At 52.6% G+C, this 17,691-nt stretch overlaps 1 protein-coding gene across 5 annotated transcripts in view; it reads left to right on the forward strand.

Moving 5' to 3' along the window:
- Positions 1–939: 939 nt before the first annotated feature.
- Positions 940–17,691, forward strand: part of MVB12B (multivesicular body subunit 12B) — a 100,743-nt gene continuing 83,991 nt past the window's right edge. For 2 of the 5 annotated variants that reach the window (XM_030535657.1, XM_030535659.1), the window contains exon 1: positions 940–996. Coding sequence is in view for 1 of the 5 variants with exons in the window: in XM_030535656.1 (XP_030391516.1) it covers positions 1,109–1,174 (66 nt within the window). In the remaining 4 variants the exon portion in view is untranslated. Of the gene's footprint in view, positions 997–1,100; positions 1,175–11,711; positions 11,955–17,691 lie in introns of those variants that run through there. The other 3 variants (XM_030535656.1, XM_030535658.1, XM_030535660.1) reach the window with 3 other exon arrangements.

A 17,691-nucleotide genomic window follows, 5' to 3' on the forward strand; every position in this document is an offset into this window, starting at 1 on the left:
ATGAGGATGATTTGATAGTTAGCAATGTAATTAAGACTAGACTATCAGATACAGAGGACCAGCCTGTAACAATAGGGAAGCAGCACAATGTAATGATATACTCGTCCAGACTGCCAGTGTTTCTTGGCCTTGTAAGGGGAGAGGTTATGGACAGAACTGGATGGTGGCTTCCCACTGAGGGCATCTTCCTCCTAAAATTGACTGAAACCAAGTCTGCCTGGATGGCCCTGCAGCTTCCTGTAGCCACAGTACCAAGTACAGTAGTGGAGCAGGAGTGGGGTCCATTTCCAGGAGGTGGGTCAGGCGGACTGCACACATTTGTACAGTTCAGTATGTGCTGAAATCTTTGCAGCATGTTGGCCTTGGAAGATGCTGCACTTTGGATTTGCTATGCAGCGTCCTTCACCTCTGCTCTCCTGCTTCCACTAGCAGGAAACAAGCCATGCTTCAGAGAAGGGAGCTTTACCTCTCTTGCATGTAGCTGTTATTTAAAGGATATTGGGTTTATAGGTCATTTAAAAATACTGCTCTGGTTCGTGCACCGCCGCCTATTACACGCAGGGCCGACTGCCAGAACCTTCCTGCTCTTTGCAGGTGATGCCCCCAGCCCAGCCACGTTCACCGCGATCTGTAAGGTTCAGTGTGGCCCCGGCCCCGGCCCCGGCCCCCCCAGCAGCGGAAGGGGGCAGAGCCCCCCAGCACAGGGAGCCGCAGCGGGGTCTCGCTCGCTGCGGGCCGAGCTCTGGGCGCCCCTAGCTGCCCGGCCCGGCCCGGCCCGGCCCGGGGGAGCCGCCGGGGCAGGAGGCGAGGCCGGCGGGGCCGGGCGCAGTGCGGGCTCCGGGAGGCAGGGGGGGCTCTGCAGCGCGGCGGCGGCGGCTCCGGAGCCTGTCAGCAGCGCCGGCTCCTGCCGCCCCCAGAGCCCGTGGGCCGCGCCGCCGGCCGCAGCTCCCGCCGGTGGCTCCGGGCGCAGGGGCCGGAGAGCCGCGCTCCCGCCGGGTAAGGCCCCGCCGCTGGGCTCCGGCCCGGCCGCCTCCTCCCCGCGCCGCTCCGCTCCGCTCCGCCGGGCCCCGCAGGCCGCTGCTCCCGCCGGGCCGCGTCGGGCCGGGCGATGAGAAGCTGCTTCTGCCTGAGACCGGGCAGACGGGACCCGCCGCCGCCCGCCGCTCGGGCAACAGTTAAGTGTCCCCGGCCCGGGCCGCGCGGCCGGGGGGCGCCGCCCGAGGGGGCCCGGGGAGGGTGCGGGCGGGTTGGGGCGTCTGCTCGGGCGGGTCCCGCTGCCAGCCCATCGCCTCGGCCCGGGGCCGCTTCCCCGGCGGGGGCAGCCTCCGCGGGGCGCCAGGGCCGGGCCCCCCGTCTCTCCCCCGGGCTGTGCGCCGCGGAGCTGCTGCAGCCTGGCTTTGTCCTCTCCCTTAAACCAAAACACACCCCCTCATCCCAAAGCTGTGGCACAAAGTCATCTGCTCTGGATCACAAGGGAGTGAAGAAAGGCTCCCAGACATGGCACAGGAGCCTTACAGGGTTAATTAGCAACACACTTTCCAAGGCACCTTCCAGCTTTTATGTTTACCTCTGCCTTTGTGTACGCACAGTCACAGCCAGAAATGGCATGGGCATGGGCATGGGGCGGGGGGAGGTTACCTACCTTGACTGTGCCTTTCTGCCTGCACCCCAAAGAGCAACAGTGATTTCCCAGGTTTCGGAGGTTACCCGTGTTAGTCTGTATCAGCAAAAACAAGGAGGAGCCCTTGTGGCACCTTAGAGACTAACACATGTCTTTAGGCATAAGCTTTCATGGGCTAGAACCCACTTCATCAGATGCATGAAGTGAAAAATACAGGAACAGGTATAAATACATGAAAGGATGGGGGTTGCTTTACTAAATGTGAGATCAGTCTAACTAGATAAATCAATTAACAGCAGGATACTAGGGGAGGAAAAATAAAGGTGACAGCTAGTCGCGTTCTGTTACTTTCCATCACAGCAAACCTGGTGGCTGAACTTTGTGACTTTGTCCTCACCCACAACTATTTCAGATTTGGGGACAATTTATACTTTCAAGTCAGCAGGCCTGCTATGGGTACCCGCCTGGCCCCACAGTATGCCAACATTTTTATGGCTGACTTAGAGCAACACTGCTTCAGCTCTCCTCCCCTTATGCTCCTACTCTACTTGCACTCCACTGATGACATCTTCATCATCTGGACCCATGGCAAGGAAGCCCTTGAGGAACTTGACCAAGATTTCAATGATTTCCACCCTACCATCAACCTCAGTCTGGACTAGTCCACACAAGAGGTCCCCTTCCTAGACACTACAGTGCTAATAAGCGATGGTCACATAAACACCACCCTATACCGGAAACCTACTGACTGCTGTACTTACCTACATGTCTCCAGCTTCCATCCAGATCACATCACACAATCCATTGTCTACAGCCAAGCTCTCAGACACAACTGCATTTGCTCCGATCCCTCAGACAGGGACAAACACCTACAAGATCCCTATCAAGCATTCTTAAAACTGCAATACCTACCTGCTGAAGTGAAGAAACAGATTGACAGAACCAGAAGGGTACTGAAAAGTTACCTATTACAAGACAGGCCCAACAAAGAAAGTAACAGAATGCTACTAGCCGACACCTACAGCTCCCAGCTAAAAGCTCTCCAGTGCATCATTATGGATCTACAACCTATCCTGAAGGACGATCCCTCACTCTCACAGACCCTGGGAGGCAGGCCAATCCTCGCTTACAGATAGCCCTCCAACCTGAAGCAAATACTCACCAGCAACTACACACCACACAGCAAGAACACCAACTCAGTAACCAAACGCTGCTACAAACCCTGGTGCCAACTCTATTCAAGGGATACCATCATAGGACCTAACCACATCAGCCACACCATCCGGGGCTCGTTCACCTGCACATCCACCAATGTGTTATATGCCATCATGTGCCAGCAATGCCCTTCTGCCATGTACATTGGCCAAACCGGACAGTCTCTATGCAAAAGAATAAATGGACACAAATCTGACATCAGAAATCATAACATTCAGAAAACAGTAGGAGAACACTTCAATCTCTCTGGTCACTCAATAACAGACCTAAAAGTGGCAATTCTTCAACAAAAAAACTTCAAAAACAGACTCAAATGTGAAGCTGCAGGACTGGAATTAATTTGCAAACTGGATACCATCAGATTAGGCTTGAATAAAGACTGGTAGTGGTTGGGTCATTACAAAACTTAAACTTAATTTCCTCAATACTGATTTCTCCCTACTGTTACTCACACCTTTTTGTGAACTGGCTGTAATGGGCCACTCTCGTACCACTTCAAAAGTTATTTTTCCTCCCTTGGTATCCTGCTATTAATTGATTTATCTCATTAGACTGACCTCACACTTGGTAAAGCAGCCCCCATCCTTTCATGTATTTCTGCCTGTTCCTGTATTTTTCACTTCATGCATCTGATGGATTCTAGCCCATGAAAGCTTATGCCTAAATAAATTTCTTAGTCTCTAAGGTGCCACAAGGACTCCTCGTTGTTTTTAATGATCTCCCAGGTTGCCCCTGTCCTGACCACCATTTTTCTGGCTGAGGATTGGGAAGAGGGCCACCCATCCCTTGCTCACCTGTAAGCTGCTAGTGACTGAAGTCAGGAAATTGCAGTCCATGAAGCCTTGTGGTACAATCCTGGCTTCTGCAAAGACTTATGTACATGCTTAATTAGAGATGTGAGTTGTCCCATGGTCTTATTTCTGGCCTTCTGAGGGACCACGTGAATCAAGGGAGACCAATGTCATGGTGAATTTCTCAGCTTGGACTGGGAGCTCTGTGGTGCTGGCAACAGGATTCATTGTCGCTGTGTGTGTGTTAGCATTGTGTCCTTCGCAGTGCAGCACCCAACCACATGTGTAGATAAACTAAGTTATTTGATCTACTGGGTCAGTTGCAATAGTAGCTCCAGTAATCTGCAAGATGATAGAGAGTCCTAGCGACCTTGGCCTGCTGATTAGTCCATTGGAAGTTACTGGACTTTGTGGTGAGAGAACAGCATGTGAGCTGCAATCTGTGATGAGAAGTGTGAAGTGTTTTTACACATTTGTATTTCTTGATTTCTGACACACACACACACACACACACACACACACACACACACACACACACACACACACACACACACACACACACACACACACACACACACCGCCGAGCTGATAATGTGCATTTCCTTCCCTGGAGCACTGGCCAGGCAATGGCATTGGTGACCTGCAGCTTTATTTATTACATCACTGGGACTTGTGTATTTCTGCTCTGGTGTTTGGGAAGGTTTACTCCGCTCCATTCACCCTTATCATGTGTTAGGCTCTGTCTACACTAGAGTTTAAAGATGTGGTGTTAGGTCAGGCCAGCGAACATGATCTAATTTACACTTTCTAAAAGGCCAGGTCTATCCTTCAGTTAAACCTGTAAAGCTCTGTCGATCAGGGGCGTGATTTCTTTTTATTAACACAGCTATGCTGGTATAAGCCTTAGCATGGATGTAGTTATGCCGGTGTAACTATGTACAACTGTTCTCACACCCGTACAGCTAATGCCAATTCCCTGAACGAGTATAAGCACAGTTATACCAGTATAACCATGTCCACCATGGGGCAGCTTTGCCTGTTTAGCTGTACTGGCCTAACAATACCCGCAAAACCCTCTGAATGTACATAAGTTCTAACACTCTTGTCAAGACAAGGCAAATTGCACGTCAGCAGGTGCCAAAGTAGTCAAAGTAAAGCTTAGATTCCCCACTAGGTTTCAACTCAACCAAGTTAGCATGTGCTAAAGCAGTGGTTCTCAACCAGGGGTATGCGTGCTTGGTACACAGAGGTCTTCCAGGTGATACATCAACTCATCTAGATATTTGCCTAGTCTTACAACAGGCTACATAAAAATCACTAGCAAAGTCAGTACAAGCTAAAATTTCATACAATGACTTGTTCATACTGCTCTATATACTGTACACTGACATGTAAGTACAATATTCAAATTGATTTATAATTATATGGTAAAAATGTGTAACAGTGTGCAGTGACACTTTGTTTGTATTTTAATGTCTGATTTTGTAAGCAAGTAGTTTTTAAGTGAGGTGAAACTTGAGGGGTACGCAAGACAAATCAGAGCCCTGGAAGGGGTACAGTCGTCTGGAGAAGTTGAGAGCACTGTGCTAAAGTTTGGCCTTGTCTTGACTGGAATGTTAGCTCACTCAATCTAACACTAACATCATCTAACGATGCTGTGATGCAGTAGGGACTGGCTGTGTGGGGAGTGGGAGAGCAGGGGAGGACTTTAGGGGATGGACGATGCCAGGGCCTGTAACCTGAGCTAGGTAAGGGAGGGGAAAGGTCACCACCTTTGCCCGGGAAGGGGACAAAGGAAGGGAGCGGCAGGAGGGAAGCAGTTTGAGTTTGGGCTTGGGGCTGTGTGGGCGGAATTCAGGGTATCCTAGCTAGGATTCAAGCACTCTGAAAGCCCAGAAGGACTCGGTGGAGGGGTCCTGACTGTGCCTGCAAGCTCTGCTGTAACCGGTGTTCCTGTTGTCCAATAAACCTTTTGTTTTACTGGCTGGCTGAGAGTCACTGTGGGTCCCAGGAAGAAGGGTGCAGGGCCGGACTCCCCCACACTCCGTAACAACTGGTGGCAGCGGCGGGACGTACTGCACCCCGTGGACGGCGCTTCCTGCAGTAAGTGACTGGGGAGCAGTAAAACGAAGGGGTGATTAACCCCTGGGAGTGTGTGCCCAGTGAGAAGGACTTTGCAGTAACAGGGTCCCCCGGGGGATTGCAGCGAGCGGTCCCAGGGGCGGAGGAGTCTGCAGCTCGACCCTGGCAGAGAGGTGGTGACCTCACGAAGGGCTGGTGCACTAGGGGTCCCCCTGGAAACCGTGGGGAGCGGCGAGCACCCTGGCCTGTGAGTGGCCAGCAGGAAGATGTATGCCAAGCGGCGCAAGTGTGACCTGGTGGAGCTGTGCAAGCAGAGGGGGTTGCACCCGGGGAGGCTCAGCAAGGACCAGCTGATTGCCCAGCTGGAGCAGGGAGACCGCATGAATGAACGGAGCCCTGTCTCTGAGGGAAGCAGCCGAGCAGATGCAGCTCAGGCACCAGTGTCTGTCCCCGCTGGGAGCGGTCAGCTGGCGGACGAGGGCTTCCCGAGACCCCCCCTTCCTAGGCGTAGGGGAAGGGCGGGGAGGAGCCCAGTGTATACTGAGGGCACCGTGATACCCCCGGCCAGCAGAGGATCCGCCCGGCGAAGCTCACCCCCCAGCAGGGGATCCTCCCGGCAACGCTCGGCATCCGTGGAGTGGAGGCGGCTGGAATATGAAAGGGAGCTGAGACGGGAGGAGCTCGAGTTAAAGAGGAAAGAGCTGGAGGAGAAGGCGAAACAGCGTGAACATGAGGAGAACCAGCGTAAACATGAGGAGAACCAGCGTAACATGAGCGGGAGGAGAAGGAGAAACAGCGTAAACATGAGCTGGACCTGGCCCGGCTGAGGAGCAGTGAGGCCCCGGCTGCGGTGAGTGAGGGGGGGCCCAAGCCTACAAAGAGCTTTGATAAGCACTTGCTGCCCCGGCGTAAGGAGGGGGAGGACATAGATACCTTCCTGACGGCCTTTAAGAATGCCTGCGAGCTGCACAGGGTTGACCCTGCAGACAGGATCGCAGTTCTCACCCCCTTACTGGACTCCACAGCCGTGGAGGTGTACAGCCGACTGAAAGGGGCGGAGGCAGGGGACTACGAACTGTTCAAACAGGCCCTGCTCCGCGAGTTTGGGCTGACTCCTGAGATGTACCGGAAAAAGTTCCGGAGCCAGCGTAAAACCCATAAGGTCACATACCTACAACTGGTCAACCGGGCGCAGGGGTATGCCCGCAAGTGGACAGCTGGGGCCCAAACTAAAGAAGACCTGCTTGACCTATTCATACTGGAGCACCTGTACGAGCAGTGCCCGTCCGACCTGAGGCTGTGGTTGATGGACCAGAAGCCGGAGAACCCACAGCACGCAGGCCAGCTGGCTGACCAATTTGTGGACAGTCGGGCAGGGGATGGCAGGGAGGAGTCTCGAAGGAGCAGGCCTGCCTCAACGCAGAGAGAGAGTCATCCTGGGACCTCCCAAAGGGGGCCTATGAAGAACCCCCCCAAAAGGGGAACATCCAGCGGCAGGTCCCTCCGACCCACTCAAGGGGACCCACGAGATATGGGCTGCTATCGCTGTGGCCAACGAGGTCACATACGGGCCCAGTGCCCCAAGCTCAGGAACAGACCAAGCAGACCCAACCCACAGAGGGTGGACTGGGTAAAAACCCAATTGGAGGAGGGGCTACATTCCCAGGAAAGGGGGGTTGGCAACATACCACCTGTGGATGCTCCAGGCTCCGGGTTTTTGGTTTACCGGGTGGGCGCAGGGCTGCCCCTCCGGAAAGAGTGCATTGTTTCCCTGGAAGTGGATGGGAGGAAGGTCACTGGGTACTGGGACACAGGCGCAGAGGTGACGCTGGCCCGGCCCGAGGTGGTGGCCTCAGATCGGATGGTGCCCGACACCTACCTGACCCTGATGGGCGTGGGCGGGACCCCATTCAAGGTACCCGTGGCAAGGGTACACCTGAAATGGGGGGCCAAGGAGGGCCCCAAGGATGTGGGGGTACACCAATATTTGCCCACTGACGTGTTAATGGGAGGGGACCTTGAGGACTGGCCTAGTAACACCCAGAGTGCCCTGGTCGTGACTCGTAGTCAGAGTCGGCAAATGGCACTGCTCCCCGACAACGGGGAAGGTACTCGACCTGAGGTGCAGGACCCTAACTCAGGGAACGGGGAACGCCCAGGGGCACGGTGCAGAGAGGCTGCGGCCTCAAACCCAGCCAGCAAGAGAGAGCCAGTCCCCATTCCTGTCCCAGCTGCTGAGTTCCAGGCCGAGTTACAGAAAGATCCCTCCTTGCGGAAGCACCGGGACCGGGCTGACCTTAGTGCGGTACAGACCATGAGGAGAGGTTGCAAGGAGAGGTTCCTGTGGGAGAAGGGGTTCCTGTACCGAGAATGGGCTCCCCCAGGGGAAGTAGAGTCATGGGGGATCAGGAGGCAGCTGGTGGTTCCCCAGAAGTTTCGTCACAAGCTGTTGTACCTGGCTCATAACATCCCTCTCGCAGGGCACCAGGGAATCCGGCGCACCAGGCAGAGGCTGCTACAGAACTTTTACTGGCCTGGGGTCTTTACCCATGTCCGACAGTACTGCCAATCCTGTGACCCCTGCCAGAGGGTGGGGAAGGCCCGGGACAAGGGGAAAGCGGCATTGAGGCCTTTACCCATCATAGAAGAACCTTTCCAGAAGGTGGCCATGGACATAGTGGGACCCCTCAGCAAGACGACCCGGTCAGGGAAGAAATACATCCTGGTGGTGGTGGATTTTGCCACTCGCTACCCCGAGGCGGTGGCCTTGTCCTCTATCGAAGCAGACACAGTGGCAGATGCGCTGCTGACAATTTTCAGCCGGGTGGGGTTCCCCAAGGAGGTCTTAACGGACCAGGGGTCCAACTTCATGTCGGCCCTGCTCCGGTCCTTATGGCAGAAATGTGGGGTCCAGCACAACTGGGCCTCAGCGTATCACCCTCAGTCCAACGGGCTGGTAGAAAGGTTCAACGGGACGCTGAAAAGAATGCTAAAAACATTTATGAACCAGCATCCGCAAGATTGGGACAAGTACTTACCTCACCTGCTGTTTGCGTACAGGGAGATGCCCCAAAAATCTACCGGGTTTTCACCTTTCGAACTGTTGTATGGAAGGCAGGTGAGGGGGCCCCTAGACCTGATGAGGGACGAATGGGAGGGGAAGGCCGCTCCCGAGGGAGAGTCAGTGGTGGAGTATGTCCTGACCTTCCGGGAAAGACTGGCCGAGCTCATGGGCCTGGCCAGGGAGAATCTGGCCCGAGCCCAGAGGAGGCAGAAGGTCTGGTATGACCGCACAGCACGAGCCCGTGCCTTCGCCACCGGGGATCAGGTGATGGTTCTTATCCCCGTGAGGAGAAACAAACTCCAGGCTGCCTGGGAAGGGCCCTTCAAGGTTATCAAGCAACTGAATGAGGTAAACTATGTGGTGGAGCTGTCAAACCGGGCACATCACCGTCGGGTGTACCATGTAAACATGATGAAACCATACTATGACAGGGGGAATGTGGTGTTGGCCGTGTGTGGACATTGGAAGGGGCAGGGAGATGACCCCTTAGTAGATCTATTCCCTGGGACAAAGGCTGGTTCCCCCCTGGAGGCAATTCCCCTCTCTGATCAACTGACCCCGGGCCAGCACGCTGAGATCAGGGGGGTGCTGCATCTGTACCGACAGCTGTTTTCCAACCAGCCTGGACGCACTAATTTGACTGTCCACCGGGTGGAGACCGGGTCACATCCCCCTATAAAATGCTCCCCTTTTCGGGTCACTGGGAAAACTGCCCAGGATCTTGAAAGAGAGGTCAGGGACATGCTGGCTTTGGGGGTGATCCAGCCGTCTTCCAGCCCTTGGGCCTCGCCAGTGGTGCTAGTCCCCAAAAAGGACGGGTCAATCCGGTTCTGTGTGGACTATCGAAAGCTCAATGCCATCACCGTATCTGATGCCTACCCTATGCCCAGGCCTGACGAGCTCCTAGACAAGCTGGGAGGTGCTCGGTACCTCACCACTATGGATCTTACCAAAGGCTACTGGCAAGTGCCGCTGGACGCAGATGCCAGGCTGAAATCGGCCTTTATCACCCCTCTGGGGCTCTATGAGTTTCTGACCCTGCCCTTCGGCCTCAAGGGAGCGCCGGCCACCTTCCAGCGCCTGGTGGATCAGCTACTGAGGGGGATGGAGAGTTTTGCCGTGGTGTATATTGACGACATCTGCGTCTTCAGCCAGACCTGGGAGGACCACATATCCCAGGTTAAACAAGTCCTAGACCGACTCCGAAAGGCTGGGTTAACAGTAAAGGCGAAGAAGTGCAAGGTGGGGATGGCTGAAGTATCTTACCTGGGCCATCGGGTGGGGAGCGGCTGCCTAAAGCCGGAACCAGCCAAGGTGGAGGTGATCAAAGACTGGCCTGCTCCCCAAACCAAAAAGCAGGTCCAGGCCTTTATTGGGATGGCGGGGTACTATCGAAGGTTCGTGCCCCACTTTAGTGCCATAGCCGGCCCCATCACTAAACTGTGCAAAAAGGGGAAGCCAGACAAGGTGATTTGGACTGAGCAGTGCCAGGAGGCTTTCCGGGCGCTGAAGGAGGCTCTGGTTAGTGGCCCAGTTCTGGCAAACCCAGATTTTGACAAACCCTTTATGGTGTTCACTGATGCCTCAGACACGGGACTGGGGGCAGTGTTAATGCAGGAGGATGAAAAGGGGAAGAGACACCCCATCGTGTACCTGAGTAAGAAGCTGCTACCCCGGGAACAAAGCTACGCGGCCATCGAGAAGGAATGCCTGGCCATGGTGTGGGCCCTTAAGAAGCTAGAGCCATATCTCTTTGGGCGACACTTCACCGTGTACACCGACCACTCTCCCCTGACCTGGCTGCACCAGATGAAAGGAGCCAACGCCAAGCTCCTGAGGTGGAGCCTGCTCCTGCAGGACTATGACATGGACGTGGTCCATGTGAAGGGAAGTGCCAACCTGACAGCGGATGCGTTGTCCCGGAAAGGGGACCCTGAACTTCCCCAGGTCACTGGGCAGAGTGACCCTGCTCAGTTCAGTCTCGAAGGGGGGAGAGATGTGATGCAGTAGGGACTGGCTGTGTGGGGAGTGGGAGAGCAGGGGAGGACTTTAGGGGATGGACGATGCCAGGGCCTGTAACCTGAGCTAGGTAAGGGAGGGGAAAGGTCACCACCTTTGCCCGGGAAGGGGACAAAGGAAGGGAGTGGCAGGAGGGAAGCAGTTTGAGTTTGGGCTTGGGGCTGTGTGGGCGGAATTCAGGGTATCCTAGCTAGGATCCAAGCACTCTGAAAGCCCAGAAGGACTCGGTGGAGGGGTCCTGACTGTGCCTGCAAGCTCTGCTGTAACCGGTGTTCCTGTTGTCCAATAAACCTTTTGTTTTACTGGCTGGCTGAGAGTCACTGTGGGTCCCAGGAAGAAGGGTGCAGGGCCGGACTCCCCCACACTCCGTAACAGATGCATCTTTAAATCCTAGCCAAGACTGGACCTTACCCATCTACTTTCCTCTGGGTGCAATAGGATATTTAAAGCTTAATCTGATGTAGTTCATGGGGTCATGGCACTGACCATAATGCGTCAGTTCTTGTCTCATTATGCACAGCTGTCTCCAACACCAAATCTAAGGCTTTAGCCCACTTCCTGTGACACGAAGGCGCTTGTCTAACAACCCCGGAACCAAAATGACTCGGAACTAGGTTGGATGGAATTCAAACCTTAGGTTATTTCAGTGCAAGTCGTCCCTGTGTGGACACTTTATTTGGACTGAGTGTCCTATTTCAATTTCCTTTGTCGATTTTTTGTTTTTAATGATTTAAGAGAAATTGAAATAGGGCACTGGTAATCCAGAACAAGTGTCCACAAAGGGACTTGCACTGACATAACTACAGGTTTAAGATACAGCTAATTTAGTTATTTCAGTTCCTGTTTCTGGTTAGAGCAGCCCAAGTTCTCATCGGTGCTACAGACTGTAACTGTACTGAGCAGGTGGCAGCTGCACTGAAAGTGGGGCCCTTCCTTAGCTCAAGTGTAGCGAGGACCTAATGCAAAACGACAGCTTGCTTCATGGATGACGGTTGAAACCGATGATGTGGCTGCCTGTGACCATCAAAGATTCCATGGTGTTGGAACCTAGTATCCTGGCCAAAATCTAACTGTCTGCCTAAAATTCTCCCCTGTCGTAAAACTGGCTGTGAGCTATTAAGGAGCAGCTGCTTCACACCCCAGATGTGGCTGCGTTTTGGTGGTGAGTGAAGGGATCATGTATGTGTATCAGTTTGTATCAGCTTGCAATCCACTTTGTGCTGAGAATTGGTATGTAAATGTAAGAGTGCTATCAATAGCTACAGCTTTTTAGAATGAACTTGCAAACAATCTTCCAATGGTATTTGAATTAAGGCTGCTGTAATGTCTCTTGCCATAGACTTTGTAGCTTTATTTCTCCTTTGGTACAGGAAGTTACTGAGAGGTTTTAATTTTTCAGTTTTATCTTTGCTGAATGTCATTTTGCCTTTGTGGTAACAAGTTAGTGTCAAAAGTGTGGCGCATGTGGTTGAAGGAGGAAATGATAAGAAAATTGTTCTCCCTGCCATTCAGCTTTAGGGCTGTGCTGTATCCACCAAGTAGATTATAGGATCTGCTCCACTCTCACACAATTTGTTCTTTAAGTTATTTGTTTTTGAATTTGTAAAACTTTGTTTTCTAGTTTATCTTAGTGTTCCATTCTTTAAACTAACAAAAATTCACCCTTAGAGTGTGCAAGCATGTTTGTCCTGTGCCTGTGGTCAGGGCGTACAATGAAATATTGGAAATGGACAATAAAGCTATTATAAATATACGTGTAGAGTAAACCAATACAAATGAAGATGACATACTATGAAGATAAGGTGGGAGAGAAAGATAGGGAAGGAGAAAGGGAAAGAATGTGTTTATAAAGATATAAACACAGGGGATTAGGATACCAGTCAGAAGGGGAGGTCTGTATATCTGTTGATCTGTGACCTAAGGGAAGTTAGCAAAGGCTGTGAAATGAAGTCTTATGGGAGAAGCTAGGATAAAAAGAACTAGACTCAGCTTTGATCTAGTTGGACAATGTAACTTGTTTCAGTAATGAGCACTGTTAGCAACCCCCTTAAGGATCCTGGGTTTTCCCAGAAACTCAGAAGACTCTTTTGAAGGGATCTAAGCCACTAGAGCATGTTTCCTGAAAGCACTCTGCTTCTTCCAAATGAGGAATGTTTGTGTAGGCAGATAAAGGCTCTCAGTTAAAGTCCACAGGTCCCGTGAATAGAATCAGTGTCTCCCTGATTGTGTGCTCCTCAGCCCAGGTGATCAGCAGTGTTCTGTCTAAAGCTGGACCCAGAGCTAAAACCCCCTAAATATTGCGTGTGTGTTTGTAGAAAGGGGTCAAAAGATCCTCCGACTGGGGATCCTATTTCAGTTTGGGTGACCTTTGCCACGGAATGCTTGTTTGATATTCATCCTTTTGAAATATTCTGTCCTGATAAACCTTCTGCTATTGGCCCCCTGCCTCCCTCTCTTCACTGCTGTGTTGGCCACTCTTAAGGCTGAAGATTTCTCTAGAATGGGCTACAGCAGGATCAGGCTGTGGGCTGCTGGGTCTGTTTTCTTTTCAAAGGCCAGCAGTCTGTTGGCTCAGAGCCCGGTGTGGCAGGAAGTCCAGCCCAGCTGATTAATGTCTTGTCCACAGGTAAAGTCTCAGACATCTTGACCCTTGGCGGGTTTGCGGTATGGAAGTCCCAAGGTTGATCTCTGCTGCATGGCCCCTATAGAGCACTGCCAGGCAAGCTGTCTGCAGTAGGATGGAGTTGAGACACTGGTTAGCGTCCTCTAGCAGTGACAAAGGGTAGCGTGGGGGAACGATCAGGTTTTCAGAGGTTATTGCGAGTCTTTCCTAAAGGATCAGGCTCTTCCTCTTCCACCCCTGCAGCATTGAGGAGCTCTCAGAACGTGGTGTACTGTCTGGGTCACTGCGGTCATCTTCTCCCCATCAGCTGCCCCTTAGGATTACTGGAGAACTCTCCACAAGGCGGTGGTAAGAGGATCTCTCAAATGAAGGGATGGTCAGGCTGACTCTGATATGTTGAACCCTGTGGGGAGAGGGCTCCCACTAACCAACCAGCAAGAAGCAGCCTGGCTCCTTATTATAGTGCTGGATCAGGATGGCAGTGCTTGCATTTCCTAGGTGAATGCAGGCGTTCACCCGTGCTGCGTCTGTTCCGCAGTGTGGGAGCCTGACTCCTCTTTGCCGTGGTTACCACAAGGAAAATGAAGAGTTGGCTTAATTATAACGATGTGTGACCCTGCTCAGGGTGAGCTGCTGATGCAAATAGTGATGTGGAAATCTCAGGGAAGAACTTGTCTACTTCTCCCCAGCCATCTACGTGCCTCCCTCCACGCTGTCCTTTGCATGTGGAATATCCTCTCCTCCTCCAGATCCCTCCTCCAGGCCCCTCTCTGCTGTGATGCCGACAAGAGACTGGCCAGCAAATAATAGTCAGCTTGAAGGCAGGTTGGGGATGGTTGTTCTGAACTTACTTAATAATAAAATCAGCACTATGAACAATGTCTGTCAAAAGTGTATTCTTCCAGCTTTGGCCTGTTGCTTGTCAACATAGATTTTGAGCTTTCCAGGCAGGGACCAGTCCCCCTGTGCATGTGGGCAGCCTAAGTGCAGGTGCTACTGGAGTGCAAGAGATGGTGAGTGAGCTCTTTGGCAGGCAAATTCCCTCTCCCCTAACGAGCAGCGATTTGAATCTGTCCTCCTAGAGCTCGGCATCTTCGGTCTCTCAGCCAAGACGGACTGGATGTACACAGGGCATTTGGACTGACCTAAAGAGAGAATGCTTCCCGCTAATGGGAAAACGATCTCTTAATTGATTTGATCTGTTCCCAAAGCGACCCTGTTCAGGATGGAGTGGCGGTGGGGGGCCTTTCCATACAGAATTATACAAACACTGAGGGTAGCAAATGGGATTATAAAATGCAGTTCTCAGCTGCAGTGCGTCTAGCAGGACTGCAGGTCAGCCTTGCATTATTTAAAGAGAAGCTCGCTGTGATAACAAGCCGTCTAATAGAAATGTTTGCGTAATCCTCTATCCTCATTTAATCCATTCTCTTATTGTTAAGGAAAAAATCACAATGAATTCAGCCACATGACGGTAAAGCAAGCAAACTTAATTCATGTCCTCCAGGGAGGAATGAAGTGTAACCAATTGTGTTTGCCCAGCCAGGGTCTCCTCTGTGACCTGTGTAAAGTTCACAAAAATATTTTTCTGCATTCCCAGTGGACATCCTCCATACTCATTGCAGGTGCATCCCAGGACCATCCCGAAGATGAGAAATTGCCCTAAATAGGCAACCTGCAGCCCAGCAGAGCTGGCTGAATAATCCTAGTGCTTCTGTGACATGGCGCTTTAGCGACTCGGCCCTGGTAGCAAAGTGCAGGACTCATCAGAGTGCACCTGCTGGGCCCCTGGGCAAGGGAAAGGCTCCCGCTCCGTGTGAGCCGGGGTTTGGCAGCAGAACTGTAAGAGTAGTGCTAGGCGTCGTACGTATGTCCATAGCGCAGTGTGTGATAGCCGAACCGCACCTCAGGGCACTAGCCATCTGAGGGTGCGGCCCAAGCCCTTGATGGGGTGAGGGCTGCAGAGCTGGAATGCTTCCCAGAGCAGCTGGGTCGTCAGGAGGCTTGGGATGGAGGGAATGCTGGGAGTGTAGCGCACACTGATTGGCAGCCCATGGTGGGCCGGTGGGTGCTGTGAAAGCTTTAAGGTCACTGCCTTCCCCGAGGTGGTCCCCTCAACCTCATGTGAAACCAACACATCCCTCTGGTTCTACAACACCTTTCACAATGGAGCCCTGTTTGTGACCAAATGCACGTCTAGTCCCTGTTGTCTCGAGGAGCCAGGGCCCGAGTCTGTGCAGTCCTGCTCCATCGAGCCCGTATTGTTATGCACAGGTCTAGCCCAGTCTGAGTATGCTTCCCCCCGATAACTTGGAGCCTGTTTGCCAGGTTACAGTGCTGTGTCCTCACTGGCTGTGTCGTGGGGGAACTGGACTAGGATGGAATGTGTCGTGCTGGCCACACTGTGCTGCTCAGCCAGGAATAAGAGCCAAGCTCTGGCCTTCCTTTGGGTGCGTGCGCACGTCTCCCTCGCTCCTGGAGACAGTGTCACATTTGTGACTCAGCCCGGCAGCATCCAGCTCCTGCCATCTCCAAGGAGAAAGGCCTGTTTCTTTAGCTCTTAACCTCTGCTGTTACCAGTACAAAAGGGCTTTGTCTGAGCGGTGACAAAGTAAGGATTGATGTAGTTTCCTGCCCCCCCCCGCCCACCATGCTGTGAGTCAGACACCCACAAAAAAGCTTTGTGCTTTTGCTACACGGCACCTCATTGACAGAAGCACCTTTCCCCCCCTAGATTGAGGGCGGATTCATGTCAGCCTTAATGGAATGAGAAGTGCATTTGTATTGAGCTACGCCCCAGGGTACGTCCAGAAGCTCCTGCTTGTGTATGTGGCTCCCTCCAGGATCTGAGACTTGTTCTGAGGGTTGCAGACAGCCCCCTGGGCTGGCCCTTGAGTCAGACAATGGGCTGCTAACTTCTAGGGTGACAGGTCTTGAAGGAAAACTCAACTCACGGATGCTCTGGCAAGTCTCTGTTCACTGCAGCATGGCCCATACCACTGCAGCTGCAGCACTGCCAACGTCCCAGTGGAGACAAGGCCAGAGAAACAGTGGTGTTTAGAATCCCTGGGCATCTTTCCCACTATGCAGAGTTCCCCCAGGAATCTGGATGGTTCCCCAGAATTATGTCCCTGGCAGAGTCCTCTGAGCCGTGCACCTTTCCCCGGTGCTCTGGTGGTAGAGGAGGGACAGGGGCCTTTGATGCTGTTGTTGTTTTTCTCTTGGGAGACACTTGGATTCTCTCATGGGGCCAGTCCGAGCAGTCAGATAAGCAGCAGAGAGCCAGCGTGCTCCCAGGCAGAGGGCGTTGGATGGGACTTTCATGAAGCCCATGAAGGCCATTTCTGGGGTTATCAAGGGGGCTCCACAGAGCACCCAGCTTGTGCTGTCCCAAGAGTGAGTTAGCTCAAAGTCCTGTTCTCTGCTGCTCAGCTGCCACAATGTTTTTTCTTCTGCTGGGGACCCAGCTCCTGTGGCCAGCCAGCAAAGGCAGATGCCTAAACTGTCCCTTCCCAGTGAGGCGTGGAGCCGCAGGCCAGGTTCTCAGCAGCATGACATTGGGAGAGTTGGTGCCTGGATCCCATGACATCCAATTCCATTTGGGAATTGTTGGATTCCAAGACCATCTACACAATGCAAGGGCTTAATAGCTTTGGCAAGTCAGGTTTGGGCTGTGGGACTGCAGCCATTCGCCTTCATACTGAGCTCTCTGTACCCTCCTTTACTCTGCTCCCACTGCTGAGCCTCATGCCTGGCAAGCATCCTGCAATACTGAAACCACACAGCAGTGCGTGCTACATGTGCCTCTGAGGAAGTGATCCCTCCTTTACATGTGCAGGAAGCTGGAACTTCATGTTTTCTCTGAAACCGTGATCTCCTCAGGGTCCAATGGCTGCTGGCAATGTCCATAGCAAAATAACTTGATGTGGGTAGACTTGAGAGCTACTCATAAGAAGAAGTGTATTTTTGATCCTGGGTGCAATAAAGCAAGAAGTATTTTCAGCCAATGACTGAGAGTGAAGACTAGGGAGACTACACAGATTGTTCATGAGGCACACCAGAAAAGTTCAGCTCCACCAGAAACCATGGTTACAAGGAGCCCCGGTAATTCTGGAATTGCTTGGGAAGTTTGCTTCTCCTTAGATGCTCACAGCTCACGAGGGGCTTATTTTCAATTTTAAAAAATTCTGTTAATGATTTTCACTAACTCTTATAGACTACAGCAGTCTTCTGTCCGTGCAGCTGCTTCTCACTAAGCCCTTAGTTCCGTGGGACC

The sequence above is a fragment of the Gopherus evgoodei genome, chromosome 16 (assembly GCF_007399415.2).
Source record: "Gopherus evgoodei ecotype Sinaloan lineage chromosome 16, rGopEvg1_v1.p, whole genome shotgun sequence".
Lineage (NCBI taxonomy): Eukaryota > Metazoa > Chordata > Testudines > Testudinidae > Gopherus > Gopherus evgoodei.